The following is a 14,302-nucleotide window of genomic DNA, read 5'->3' on the forward strand; positions in this document are numbered from 1 at the left end:
GATTGATTGTGATGGATGGAGGTCCCCCAGGCTGCCCGTTTAGTAAGTGCTTGGATGTACCGACTCCGTAGTCGCAAATTCATTCATCAACCTTGACGCGCCTCTTTGTGAGCCTTCTTCCTCTTCTTCCTCTTCCTCCTCCTTCTTGTCCGTTCTGCGACTCTCAAAACATCGCACGAGCATCGCAGCTGCTTGATGGGCCCTTCATCTCCTCGCACCCCCGCTGCGTCGTTTTAGCCACCAGCATCATCATCAGCATCAATCGATATCTCGTTCCACTGCCCCCCACATACGCCCCCTCTCCCAGAGACGTCTGCGCCAGCTTGTTAGCAAATCAATCAAATCAATCTGTCGAGCTGGGCGCGCACAGTTGTCACTGCGAGAAGCGGTCCCTCCAAAGGTCCCCTAACTTGACGGAAGCTTGAGTCGGTTGCGACCCAACCCATTCCCGATTGGAAACCGTTGAGGGGAACGGTCCGTCATCGCTCTCGGCGTGGTTTGTCACCGAAGCAGGCGAGACCAGACGTTTCGACATCTCTCTCGGATCTCTCCCCCTTTTCCTCTTCTCTCCTCTTTCTCTCTTCCGCAACCATCCATTGCAATCCCGCGCGGACTGTTAACGCGTATTGCATTGTCCCCAACACAAAAGCAAAGCCTAACTTGCGGTGTCTGCCATCTCAACTCCTGCGTGCCTTGGTGTGCGTCTCCTGTCGTGTGTGTGGCTCTATATGCGCACACGCGCGCAAACCGTTCTGCCCTTTTGCCCTTCTGCTTCTGGACCCCCCGCGAGGACCTCAGTGTGAACTGAGCATTCATTCATCAATCGATCAATCAAAAGCGCCAATCAGCCAATTTCTCGGTCTGTCTGTAACAACACGACCCCTCCAGAGCCAATTCAAACAATCTCGTGGATTCATCCTGGAAGGCATCAGAGTCGAGTCGAATCGGCTTCCCGTCCGCTGTCCCCAGGTCCCCAGATCCCCGTCGCAACCACGCACAACCTGGCCCTGGCTGCCGCTCTGCCACATCATCAAACCCTCGGGCGACCCCCAAAAGTCGTCAGGTCGCGGCCGTACTTAGTGCCTGGAAGGCTGGCTCGAGAGTCATTGCCCTCAAAAGTCATACGGTCTGGTACGGTGCCCGTCCCACAGATCGAACAACCCCTGGCCTTCTGTGGCTTCTCTGGGCCTTCTCGTCTCGCTGGGATTCAGAATCGGCCGTGTGTCGAGCCCCCATTGCGCCTCTCTCTGCCCATGGTGCCTGTTATTCGCCCATCTTGAAATCCGGATGCCCCGTCGTCGAGACAATTGCACCGCGCTGCACCACATCCCGTCATACGGTTGTTGCCCATTGAATGGACCCCTACCCCCGCCCTACTGAGCGCCGAGACAATCATATCACCCCATACCCATAACAGCACTGACACTTACACCTACCTGTACTTACACACTCTCGAATCACTCTTGGCCCAACAGGACTAAATAAGCCTGTCGCTTCCCCTTCCCCCCTTTCGCTCTTGTGGTTTACAAGAACGAAACCTCTCTTGCACTCTTGAAACTGTCCCGGAGCGATTCCAAATCACTGCCAAACGCCGACCCAAACTCCGCCGCCTAAATCCACAGTCCTACGCTATTACGCTACTCCTCACATCTTACTCACCTAGCGACTAGGAGGTTCTTTCGGAGATCTCACCCCCCCACTCCCAACTTTGTCCGGCCTAAACTCCGCCTTCGCCGCTCTCGCCCCCCAGTCTTCGCCCGCCCCGTTGCTGCCTACTCTGGACTAGGCGCCCACCCAGTCACTGACAGCGCACTTACACACACTTTGGGCAAACGCAAACGAGTCGCAAAGAAAGACTCACACCGAGTCGGCCGCTTGTTTGAAAGCTGTCGGACCTATTAATTGCGAGCGTCCGCCGTCCCTTTTTGGAACTAAAAAGGGCTTCGCCACAAGCAATCCACGTCACTGTCTGTTCTGCGACGGCAGTCCATTCATGGCTGACAAACCACATTCTGGGTATACCTGCGCCATGCAACCTTCCACCACATTCGACAAGAACAGTTCGTCAAACAAACCGACTCAATTCAAGTCATCTCCATTCTTCTCTCCCTCTTCTCTGTTTTCTTCCCCCTTTCATCAACTTCCATCAATCAACACAAACACCACCACAATGGCGACGAACGCGCCTCACAGCGCCCAGGCGCTCAACTCAATGGGCCCTCCTGCCCATCCTGCTTCTTCAATGGCCTCCAAGAAGTACGACCTCAGCAGCTTGATGTCGCCTCCGGACCAGGTTCACGATAGCTTCAATCACGGTCATCACCAATCCGACATTAGCAAGCCTGCGACTTCGAACAACTCGAGCAAGCATCCAATGCCAATGTCGCCTCCCATCTCTCCTTACAGCAAAGCGATGTCGACGGCCGAGACTCCCACCACTCCCCCTCACCAGGTTAAGGACCCCGTTCTCTACCCTGCCGAGGAAGTCCCTTCCAGCCCTGCTCAGACTCCTCTCTTTGCTCCCGCCGAACTCGAAGACCACCGCCGCATTGTCGACGACCATGTTCGCGCCCGATCTCCTACCTCTTTCGCCGGAGTGATCCCACCCAAGCGCGAAGAGTACGAGCTCGCCCTCACCTTCCGATCTCAGGTCATGAAGCACTACACGGCCAATCGAAAGGCATGGCTTCTCAAGGAGAGAGCATTCCTCGAGGCTGACCGCCGCGCCCATGCCCAACGATACCATACCATCCTGCCCGCCGCTAAGCCTGCTGCCGCCAAGCCAACCCGGGCGCGCGGCGACCGGGTCCAGAAGCCCCAGTCTGCCCCGCGACCGATCCGTACCCACCCCGGCGCCGCCACCACCGGCCCCATTCGACCTACTCCACGTGTTAGTGCCACGCCTGAGCCCTCTCGTCGGGTCGTGGCCCCCAACCGCGAGGACAAGGACTTCAGGGCCCTTCCCGACTACTGCCCTCCTCTGAACTCGCTGCCCAACCGACCCAACAGCCTCAAGGTGGACTGGAAGGGACAACCTGTTGACCTGAGCAACGACCCTCATGTCAGCCTCCTGCACCCCGACGAGGTGTCGCTCGCCAGCAACCTGCGACTGGACTGCGCTACGTACCTGACCAGCAAGCGACGCATCTTTGAGCGACGACTCCTCTGCCTTCGCAACAACAAGGAGTTCCGCAAGACGGATGCGCAGCAGGCCTGCAAGATCGATGTCAACAAGGCCTCCAAGCTTTGGACTGCCTTTGACCGGGTTGGTTGGCTCGATGCCGACTGGGTTCGTCAGTACCTGTAGCGGAACTCACCCCACACACCAAACCTAGACGAATTCCGAGAACCCTTTGGGGACAACCTCTCTACTTAGTCACGACCATTTGTTTTACGGCTTACGGGAACGAGCATTGCATCTAGCGACTTGGCTTCGTGTTTCATCCGATTTGGATGACTTGCCCTTTCCGGCGGGGGTTGCAAACACTATAGTGCGCCCAGCTGGCTGCCCTGTTTGGGCACTTTTCCTTACGTTTTCCCCTTTTTTACGGTTACAGTCAGCGGTCTTGGCTGGTTTCTGTTTTCTTTTCTTTTCCCTTGTCTTTGCTTGCATGACACCACGGGCACTACTTGGCATCACGGCACAGTTCTTGAACGATACACCAGAGCATTAGGGAATTCTCACCATGATACCCGGAGTGCGATACACCTGACCCCTTGCGCGATCACGTCACACCACTCCACCTTTTATTCCCCCTTTTATTATCTTGTTTTCCTCCTGTTCATCTCGCCCCCCGAAGTCATGTTTCTTTCTATACCAATGTTTAGGGCGAGGGGATACATGGACACGGAGAGGTTGCATGTACGGCGTTTTGTGACATGGCCCCTCCCAGCAGCAGCTGAGGAGCGCGGAGCCATTTTATTGGAATTTATCAGGGGGCATACTCAGTAGGGGCGGAGGAGATTGAATGGTGACCTGAACCTCGGATCCACAGGATGGTGCCGAGGGGAATCTGGTTGGCCTGGCAGCGTGTGGGCGATGTCGAGGGACAGTGGCACAACCCGCTGGCCCGAGGGAGAGATCAGTTAGCCACACATGGAGGATTTTTAGATGAGAAATACTGATATTTTGCCCAAAGACTAGTCTGCTTTGCCATTGTGATGTGTGATGAGTTAATGTTGGTGTTTGCGTTGTGTGAAAAGTTTTCAAGCCACTGCCGAGAGGATGACTCGGGTGGACGGAGGGACGAGTCGAGGTGGTGGTGATGGATGGGATGGACAGGGAGAAGGGTAGAGATGCAAGCAATTGCTGGATCGAGGCCCATGTAACAGATTCAACGCACGTAGGGACCTTGATCAGAATTGGCTCAGCCCTACGGTTGCAGCTACGTCGGGTCTGGGTGCTGGTCGCTTCCTCTAGAGGCTAAGCGTGAGCCGTCCATCTGGGAATTTCTGGGTTGCGGCATGTCTGTGATGCGAGGACGGGTGCAGCCGCCGTTGCAGTGGGGGGAGGGGGGCAGAGTGTACTCTTAGAGAGTAGGTACCTCGGGGGAGATTTCGAGTGATGAGGTACTTTTTTACAGTTTTTACCCCTTGGGGAGTGTGTGTGTGAGAGGTGAGATGGGGATGACAAGGGTGGTGAGGGTCGGTGAAAAGTTGGTTACCGAGGTGGAGAACGGGAGCGTATTTAGTGGAGAGCAGAAAAAAGGAAAAAGGAAGGAAGAAGATTGAGGAGCGGTTGTGGCGTTGTGGCTTGATGAGGCTTTTGGTGACGTGCAGGAGATGATGTTTAGAAGAGTGTTTGTTGTGTGTTTGATCAGGATTGTTTCTATTCATGAGGTTGTCATAAGCTTAAACTAATACTATCATCTAATCTCGTGATTGATTATTGTACAGAAATTGCAACCCTTGTTTCTTCTTGACAAACAATTACGTCAGTAACCTCAACAGCAATCACACTCGGGATGAAAAGGCTTACCTGTACCACGGCAGATTGCGCAGGTATACTTTCCGCACCGTTCTCTGACTCTGCTCGAACCCATGGAAACTTCCTTCACGATGTGGTTAGGGCTGTCTGCTTGGTTGCATGGTTGGACCATGAAGGATTGCTTTTGGCCCGTGGTTCCGCAAGAGTAGATTTTGAAGGATGTATATGCTCTGCACATTGTTTAGAAGTTGAAGAGAATTCTGCACATTGTTTGAGAAATTGAAGTGAACTTTGGGTTGAAGAGAAGTTGATGAGTTGATTTATATATTGGAGTGTGAGTTAGGCATCATGTTGCCTAACAAAGTCTTCATTTCCCGTGCATATTTCCAAGGCAGAATCACAAATAATTCATGCTTGAAAAAAGCTTAACGATACAAACAATTTTATTATTCACAGCCCATCATGGTGACCGTCTTTTCAACTCTACATACCCGCCGCGATCGTGTACCCCCCATCAACAGCAAGCGTCTGCCCAACAAGATACTGATTCGTAGCGAAGAACAACACAGCCTGCGCCATATCCTCATCCTTCCCTGGTCGTCCAGCAGGGACCTTTTCCTCATACTTTTCCCGCGAGATACTGCTCTTCTGCGCCTCATCGCTTCCCTCGGTCGTCATCTCGGAGGGAAAGACACCCGGTGCTATGCCGTTGACTCGGATCTTGAGATTGTTGCCTACTATCTCGCTGGCTAGCATGCGCGTCAGATGCTCAGCTGCGCCTTTGGAGGCGTTGTAGGCAAAGTGATGCTGAGCTTTTTGAATCAGACCGCTGATGCTCGTGATGTTGATGACGGTTGAGCTCCAGCCGTGATGCTTCTCGCTGCTCTTCTGCAGAAGTGGTAAAAACGCAGCCGTCATGAAAAAGTGCCCCGTGACGTTTGTATTGTACGTGTCTGCCCAATCCTCGTACGTACTATCCTTGTTCTCAAAGATGTTTTGACGCATCTCCTGTGCCGTCTTTGATTCGACTTGCATGGTCTTGCTCGAAACGCCGGCGTTGTTGACAAGGATACACAGGCAATTCTCGCGGGAGGAGTATTCGTCGTAGAGCTTCTGCACGCCATCCTTGGTGTTGATGTCGCCTACAATAGGAATGATTTCTCCAGAAATATTCTTCCCGTACTGTTCGGTGACACGGTCCAGTTTCTCCTTTGTGCGGCCGGTGATGTACACCTTTGCTCCGTTGACAGCAAGGGCTTGAGTAGCCATGAGACCGATACCGGATCCGCCGCCTAAAAGAAGATTCAGTAGGTATAAAAAAAAAAAAGGTACAAGGTGTAACATACCAGTAACAAGGGCAACCTTTCCAGAGAGGTCAAACAGACTCTCCCTTGAAAAGTCCTTCTTGGAGCCACCACTGGCCTGCTGCTGCGTATTCGACATGGCGTATGGTGCGAATCTAACAAAACTAGTTCCAAAAGGTCTTAAACAATTCGTAAAACAAGTAGTCTTGCTGTATTGAGTTACTCGTGGAGTAATACCAAAAAGTCGAGAAAACAACATGGTCTACTCCTCCATCAAAGACAAAAGCCTCGTATTTGTAGTCTGCCCTCAAATGCCAATGACGACTTCACTCCCCTTAAATGACGGCCGTGTCTCTCAGTTTAAATCAATGACGAATACACCGGAGGAAACGATCCTTATGATGATCATGGCTGCTGCAAAAGTCATCATGACGTCGACGTGGGGTCACCATGATGGACGATTATTCGCACTCTCGACAAAGCCCATGTCCATCGACAGGGAAAGACATCACCATCTCAAACAAAAGATGACAAAGAAATATGGACCTGATTCCTCTAGAGGCTCTTGGTTCTGTATAGATCGGTGGTGTAGTCATGTCTACACCAACACCAAAGAAAAGGCTCCAACCTTGCTTGATTAGCTCCGGCTTGAGCTTCCAACAGCAACTCCCTCTTACACGGTCGAGACTCCCTTCGTCTCGTTGGTTTATATCACAATAATACTACACTTGATTCCGTCCTTGTCTCACATTACGAGCCTGCCTGGCGTTGTACCCAGTTTATCAACGCCATCCCATGCCATCCATCGTCTATCGAACTTCAATATGCTGCACTGCCTTGGTCCACTTCTGCTCGTCCGATCTATCACGAATCGTTAGTTCAAATCCATCAAGGTGCGCTTTGAGTGTAAGAACTTACTTGTCAAATCGCAATAGCTTGCCCAACACCGGCACAAGCTGGGCCCTAAGCTTGGTATCCTTCTGCTCCAAGAACTGCAACAAGATCGTCTTGAGATAGACCGTGTCCGCAGCTCCTCCAGCCGCCGCAGGTGATCCATTGCTACCGCTTCGCACCGAGTCGAAAGAGCTCCGGCTTGAGCTGGCAACGAGCTTGGTCTGCGCCGCCTTGAGGTCCTTGGACAGCTTCTCGTACCGTTGTCGGGACTCCTCGAGCATTCTCCGTAGCTCAGCTCTCTGCTTCTCCACCTCGCGCACCTGGTTCTCTGACGCATCGAGTGCCGTGCGGAGTTGTGCTGATGTCGTTCGGAGCTCTGAAGCCTCGGCCTCGGCCTTTTCTTCAACCGACTCCAGCTCCTCTCGTCGACGACGCCACTCCTTCTCTCGGTGCTCTAACTCGTCTCGCTCGTTTGTGAGTGTCTTGACCTCGCGTTCCAGATCCCGTAGCTTCTGCTTCAGATCCTCTGTCTCGCGAGTCTTGCGTCGTGCCAGTGTACTCGACTCATCTTCGATTCGATCACGCTCCTCGACTGCTGCCTCCATTCGTGCCCTCATCTCGCGAACCTTGTTGTCGGCACGCTCATCAACGTCGGCCAACAGCCGTCGCATCGTCTCACCCTCGCGAGTACGTTCCTGGAGTAGGCGCTGCACCTCAGCCAGTTCCTCTTCCAGTGATTCTGCCTGTGACTTGGACTCCTTAAGCTGCACCGACATCTCGGCCGTCTGGTCTCGCATGCTACTCAGCAGACCTTGGGCGTTGGCGTACTGCTGCGCCTTAAAGTCAACCTCTTCTTGCGCCGCCGTCTTCTCTCGCTTCAGCTTGTGCATCTGCTCCTCAAGCTCCTTCACTCTAGGCCGCAGCTTGGCAAGCTCCTCCTGAACCGTCTGAAGCTCCCGCTCCGCCTTCTCGGCCTTGGCACTGAGCTCAACCTTTTCAGCCTCTGATCGTCGGAGGTCTCGTCCCGACACCCGTTGGGCATTCTCAAGCTGAAGCTTGGCGTTCGTCTCAGCTGTCAACTTCTCCTGTAGTCCCTTGATCTCTGTCTCTCGGTCCGATGAAATCTTCTGGGCTCGCTCCACATCTCGCTTCAGATCCTTCTCTCGCTTCTCCATGTCCTTGAGCTCCTTGACCTTGGTAGCAAGCTCCTCCTTGGTAGTCTTGAGCGTAGCAGACTCCTGGCGCAGGCTCTTGAGCTCTGGCTGCGCCTTCTGTAGCACCTCTCGGAGGCCCGTGAGGTCCTTGAATCGGTTCTGCGCAAGTTGCTGGGCAGCACCGAGATCAGCCTGTAGAGTAGCTGTCTTCTCCTTGAGATCGTCATACTCCGTCTTCAGTGTGTCAATCTCGCCCTGAAGCTTGGAGCTGGCCTGAGCATCTGATGCAGACGAGCTGACCTTCTTCTCGAGGTCGGCAATCTGCGCCTTGAGCTCAACCTTCTCGGCCTCGAGGCTCTTGATCTTCTCCTTGGCCTCAACGTGGTCTTGGCCGATGGTAAGGAGGTTCTCCTCTAGAGACTCAATCTCCTCCCGCAAGTCCTCCTCTGTCTTGCGCTTCTTGCTTAGACGCTCGATCTGACTGTCCTTCTCGGCAATCTCCTCCTTGAGCTGGGCAATCTCTGCCTCAAGTGCTGAGTTTCCAGCTGTCTCGACCGGAGTTGCGGGCGCCGGCTCAGGGGTAGCGGGAGCGGCCTCAGCTGCCGGAGCAGGCGCAGAAGCACCAGCACCACCGGCACCACCCTTGCCCTTCTTCTTCTTGTTCTTCTTCTTACCGCCGCCCGTTGCCGCTGGGGCCGCAGCAGGCTGCGAAGGTGCAGGTGTGGGCGTTGCAGTAGGGGTGGGAGTTGGGGGAGTAGACTGGGTCTCAAGTTTCTTGGTCAGCTCGTCAATCTTGGTTTGGCTCTCAGATTTCTCCTTCTTCAAGGCATTGATCTGAGTGTTGAGATCGTCGATAAGCTTCTTGGAGATATTCTTGGCGTTGGAAGCCTTGGTGAGCTCCGCATCCAACTCCTTCGCCCGTTTGTCTGAAGTAGCAAGTGAAGCCTCCATCTCCTCAACCTTGGCCGTCTGAGTAGTCTTTTCCTCTTCAAGCTTCTTGAGTTGTGCTCGCGCATCCTGCAGTCGTTGGTTCAGAGACTCGATCTCCTTGTTTCGCGCCTCCAGTTGAGTTTGAAGAGACTGTTGAGTGGATACAGCATCACGGGACTCGCTGAGCTCCCGAGTTGCGTTCTCGAGGCTCTCAACAAGTCCATCGCTGTTCTCCTTGACAGTGGCGAGCTCCTGCTGCAGACTCTCCACCTTGGCCTTGAGATCTTCAATCTCCTCGGACTTGGAGGCGACCTCAGCCTGAAGCTGGGGGAACTCGTCGTCGTAAGAGAAGAACTCCTCACTAGACTCCTTGGACTCGGTGACTTCAGAAACAGACTTTTGAGGTCGGTGCTTTGGCGAGAACATGCCGATGACGGAGGCGACTGGTGACTTGGCTTTCTCAGGAGCAGCTTCTTCTTGCTGCTCTTCCTGGGCATCTTCGGGCTTGTCTGCACCTTCGGCCTTGGGTTGATCGGCATTGCCAGCTTTCAGCGTCTCCAATTCCTCCTCAAGCTTCTTGGCCTTCTCCTCGGCTTCGTTGTGCTTCTTCTGTAGCTCATCCTTGTCCGCGGACACCTTCTTCAGCTCCTCCATTACCATGTCGCTTCGGAGGTTTAGTTGGTCCAGGTATTCCACGAGGGCCTCGGGGTCGCCTATGGATGTCAAAGGCGTGTTTTCACGAAGCGCTTTCTCGAAGGGCTCGATGGCAGTGGCCCTTCTATGGGCGACACGATAAGACCGTAGCAACTCTGAACCCCTGTCAGCATTCTGCTTACCGCCGTATTACTCTCCCAGTATGGCAACCTACCTGGATATGTTGCTTCGAGTTTCTCCAACTTGCGCAGCTTTTGGCGAATCTCCGGAGTCAGCTCTTGAGGCTTTGCTGGTGGCTCAGGCTTGGCTGCTGGCGCGTCCGCAACACCTTCGGAAGACTTGTCCGTGGCAGACTCATCCTTGGTCTCCGAAGACTTTTCATCCGAGCTGCCGGCCTGCTCCGTCGATTTCTCGCCCTTTGCCTCATCGGCTGCGGCTGGTGGTTTCGGGGTCCCGGCTCGGCTGGGCTCATCGCTGTCGTCGATCACAAAAGCAGCCTCGAAGACAGCGGGGTCAGGGTTCGCAGCGTCGCCCGCATCGGCCGCTGCCTTCTTTGCTCTATCGCGCTTCGTTGGGGAGGCATTAGCCTTGCGCGACGACGTCGAGGCTGTTCTGGAGGGGGTTCTCGACTGGGCAGCTGACTGTTGGCGGGCTTGTTCCTCGGCAATGGTCCGATCGATGGCGCTCTTGAATCGCTAGGGAGATGTTAGTCGTCGGCTGGACAGTTTCAAGGAGAATTACAAAGTCGTTGGAGGAAATGTGCCAATGGTTGAACTTACTTGGAACATGATGGCGGCTCCCTTGGGTCAAATGCAACGTCTCAGGAGCAGCTAACGATGACCAAGGGACGCGCGCAGACGATAAGGCAATAAAGAAGGCAAGGGAACGGAGAGAAAGCAAGAAAAGGAGGTCAAGAGTTGCGACGAGAAAAAAGAAAGCAACTCAGAAAAGCGCCCTCATGACTTGGGAGAGAGTGTTGGTGATGACTTGTTGAAAGGAGTACTAATCCAAGGGACAGACAGGTACTTGCCCTTCTGTACAGTAGCCGTCGCTGCTAATTCTGGGGTAAGGCCGAAGCGTTTCCCTGTGGCTGAGGCACCCTCCCGCCCCAAAGAATTCCACGTGTTCCCTACAATTTCAGCGCCTCACTGTGGCTTGAACGCCCTGCACCTTATTCCAACATCGCGTTCAAGGGTCCAACATCGAAGCTTGTTTCTCATCATGGGTTGTTGGAGCCTTGGCGCAAGTTCTTTATGTTTGCTTTCGCATTTCACGAAGCCGTAAATATACGCAAATTTGCATATTCTTGCTCACTTGACATCAAATGGTACTTTGGAGAGATATGTTGTGAGCCCCCTAAGCTCAGCAATTCGCGTTGTATCGCACCCAAGCGAGCCAAGCGCCGTGTCATTCGCCCTCAGTGCACGATCGTAACCACTATCCTATCCCTTTCTACAAATCTTTTTATTATCATCTCGAAACTCAAAGATGCCGTCAAGTATGACCATCCTGTATAGAACTTTAAGCTCTCAAACCCAAAGTCTCAGAACCGAATGGTACAGCCATAAACAACACTGGGCATTCGGCCTAATGAGTGGCTTGAGCTGCAAGTTCGGAACATGGATTCATACGAGCGCATCATGGCCTTCGTTACAGCGGAAGCTACGAAGACCAGGTAATCGACTCACATCAGCTTACAGACTGAGTAGAGTTGCACAAGCTAGAAACAGGCAATGCTACTGAGAAACCCAAATTTGTTTGAGTAGATATATGACACGCACTTGATGCACGCCTATGACACGAGGACCTGGACAAAACCCTCGTATACTTATAACTGGAATCCAAGGGACGACTGGGTTTCATTGCTCAGATTAATCCATGTATCCACGACTTGGGCTCTTGTAAGCCGCTTTGCGTTGCTCCTATTGGCCGCTTTGACTCGTAAGCTTTGTCCAACGCGTCCGAGGCCAGTGCTGTTTGTTTATTTTCTCTGGCTGTTTATAGAGTATAAACATGCGATATAACAACGAATTACTGCAAGAAACTCTGCCCTCCAATATGACATGTGTTTTCCCTTGCCTCCAAGGCGCATCTTGTTGGTGGAGCTGCCGCCCGCAGCTGACCCCCTGCCCACATGAGCTTGCCCTTGCTCCATGACACGCGCGCAGGTCAATAAAAAGGACACTGACCAAAGCAACAGAATGAGCATATCATACTCTAAGGATCGTAATAAACATAGCAAAATAAAAAGAAGAGACTTTTTGGTATTTTATACTATTTTATGATCTTATTCTTATGGTTTCAGTCCTTTTTATGTAAGAGTGCTCATGGTCTTGGAGGAGCTAGAGTGTTCTGTCTCGTTTATTTCCTGACCCGCCTGCACAGCTCAATGAGGTCACACACCTGGCCAGTGTACGTAGCTTCATTGGAACTCTGACCTTTCCAACAAACCATTCATTCGTCTTGTTCGACTTCGACAACCTTCTCTTCTTTTCACCGCCAAACTCGTATCTGGCCATCTTTTTTCTTCTTTACTGAGCAACCACGCGCTTTTCCTTTGTTTTCCCCTCTTTTTCCCATCTTGTCGACTCGATCGCGCCCACTCCTTTCACCACTTCACATGCTCTAGATTTCCGCTCCCCGCTGTCAAAATGGTGGCCTTTTGGCCCTGGAAGGTCCGTCGCTTCCGCCCTCGATGCCCTCGCTCTCCAGCTAGCTAAACTCTTTGCCAGGGCGAATCCGCCGACTTCGAAAAGACCCTGTCCACGCTCTCTAGCAAGATCGCCGACACACAGGCCTCCCTCGACAAGGTCCGATCCAACTCCCGCCGCGCCCGTGTTCTTTGGACCCTCTACCTTTCCTTTGCCTACCTCGTTTACGCCATCGTCCTACTGCTCGTCGTCGGATATAAGAACCTCGGCGCATACGAATGGACCGGCCTGTGCAGCGGACCGTTGCTGTGAGCTTCCTCCAGACCTGTTGTCACTTCCAAGGCACTGACAAGAACGGCAGCATCTACGCTACTCGCACGACCCTCGCCGCTTACTACAACTTTCGCATCGAGAGCCTCAGCGCTCGCCTCAAGGATCACCAGCAGGAGCGCGCAAAGACCATTCAGAAGCTCAAGGATGCCACCAAGTATGACTCCACCATGGAGCTGATCGAGAAGTACGGCGGCGACGGACCGACAAAGGGCAAGAAGAAGAAGGGCAGCGCCGAGGACAACTCCGAAGATAAGATGGACGGCAAGAATCATCCCGGCGGTAGTCCTGCTCAGGGTATCTCGGGTCGCACTCGCATGCCGCCTCCTCCTACGGCCAATATTCAGCGCCGAGAGGGCCCCCCCGCCGGTAGGCCCATGCCCGCCCCGAATCCCTTGGAGCCCGGTGCCGAGTTTGCGCCCAATGCCGAGTTCTCTGGTCCTCCTCCGGCCTTCTTTCCCGGCACGCCCAATCCTCCACCGAGCACGTACTCCTCCTATTCGACCTCCGAGACCCACTGGTACGACCGCATCTTTGACGTCCTCCTCGGTGAAGACGAGACGGCCCCCAAGAACCGCATCGTCCTAATCTGCCAGTCCTGCCGCCTCGTCAACGGTCAGGCCCCTCCTGGAACAAAGACCCTCGCCGAGATGGGCTCCTGGAGGTGCATGTCGTGCGGAGCGCTCAACGGAGAGATGGACGAGGGCCAGCGTATCGTGAACGAGGTGCTGGATGCGGCCAGAGATGCTGCCGCCGAAGAGGAAACCACTTCTAGCGATGATATCGTCGATGTGACGGTTGACGATGTGAAGAAGGAGAGTGAAGACGATGGGCCCGCCGCGGGCGTTAGAAAGCGAAGGGGCAAGGGCAAGAAGTAACCACGACTCCTTTAATTTGCGCCTATATGTAACTGTAATACAGCTCTGTTTTTGTTTTACCTTGTTATGATATGATCCTTATGATTATCTTCTCATAATTATATTCCTAAATTACCTGAGAATAGCATAAAGTTATCTAAGAAGGAGAGAAAGTAGTCTAAGCCAAAAGGCAACCCTTAGACTAAGGTATGGAACTTTGAGATCAGATGTCCTGAACGACAAAACGATTCCTGAGGAGGCCCCATCTCGTAACCTCAGGGGCTGTAGGACAACAGGACAGCGGGACAGTAGGATAGACTATGTTACTTATCTCTCCAAAGCAACTCTGCTCACGACTTCATCAGGCAGAAACGAGGCTTCCATCGATGGAATCACTCAAGCGAAACATAGAGTGGCCATGTTTTACGAATTTCAAATGCTGCCTGAGGGTATATCGTGTTTCAAACCCAATCATCCAAAAACACCATGACCCATTTCTTCCGTTGCCTCTCCTCCTCTTACACAAGTATCGTCTCCCTTCATATACATGTCGACAAAATCGCTTTTGCCAGCCGCAGTGGGAATACTCCCGCAGACTGAG

General features: G+C 53.2%; 4 protein-coding genes across 4 annotated transcripts; 2 read left to right on the plus strand and 2 right to left on the minus strand.

The window, feature by feature from the left end:
• Window positions 1-1,993: 1,993 nt before the first annotated feature.
• NCS54_00446000 (SWIRM domain-containing protein) lies at window positions 1,994-3,307 on the plus strand (the record flags this gene model as incomplete). Its single annotated transcript, XM_053149995.1, has 1 exon — window positions 1,994-3,307. One exon carries the CDS (start codon window positions 1,994-1,996, stop codon window positions 3,305-3,307), a length of 1,314 nt encoding a protein of 437 aa, XP_053005970.1.
• Window positions 3,308-5,410: 2,103 nt separating this feature from the next.
• On the minus strand, window positions 5,411-6,490 carry NCS54_00446100 (Hypothetical protein; the record flags this gene model as incomplete). Its single annotated transcript, XM_053149996.1, has 2 exons — window positions 5,411-6,219; window positions 6,274-6,490. 2 exons carry the CDS (start codon window positions 6,488-6,490, stop codon window positions 5,411-5,413), a joined length of 1,026 nt encoding a protein of 341 aa, XP_053005971.1.
• A 550-nt stretch (window positions 6,491-7,040) lies between these two features.
• On the minus strand, window positions 7,041-10,651 carry NCS54_00446200 (GRIP domain-containing protein; the record flags this gene model as incomplete). Its single annotated transcript, XM_053149997.1, has 4 exons — window positions 7,041-7,092; window positions 7,150-10,018; window positions 10,078-10,558; window positions 10,643-10,651. The coding sequence occupies 4 exons, from the start codon at window positions 10,649-10,651 to the stop codon at window positions 7,041-7,043; spliced, it is 3,411 nt and encodes a 1,136-aa protein (XP_053005972.1).
• Window positions 10,652-12,514: 1,863 nt separating this feature from the next.
• Window positions 12,515-13,722, plus strand: NCS54_00446300 (Endoplasmic reticulum junction formation protein lunapark; the record flags this gene model as incomplete). The annotated part of the gene is made up of 3 exons (XM_053149998.1): window positions 12,515-12,538; window positions 12,596-12,822; window positions 12,876-13,722. 3 exons carry the CDS (start codon window positions 12,515-12,517, stop codon window positions 13,720-13,722), a joined length of 1,098 nt encoding a protein of 365 aa, XP_053005973.1.
• Window positions 13,723-14,302: the final 580 nt, after the last annotated feature.

Source organism: Fusarium falciforme, chromosome 3 (genome assembly GCF_026873545.1).
Source record: "Fusarium falciforme chromosome 3, complete sequence".
In the NCBI taxonomy this organism is placed as follows: Eukaryota; Fungi; Ascomycota; class Sordariomycetes; order Hypocreales; family Nectriaceae; genus Fusarium; species Fusarium falciforme.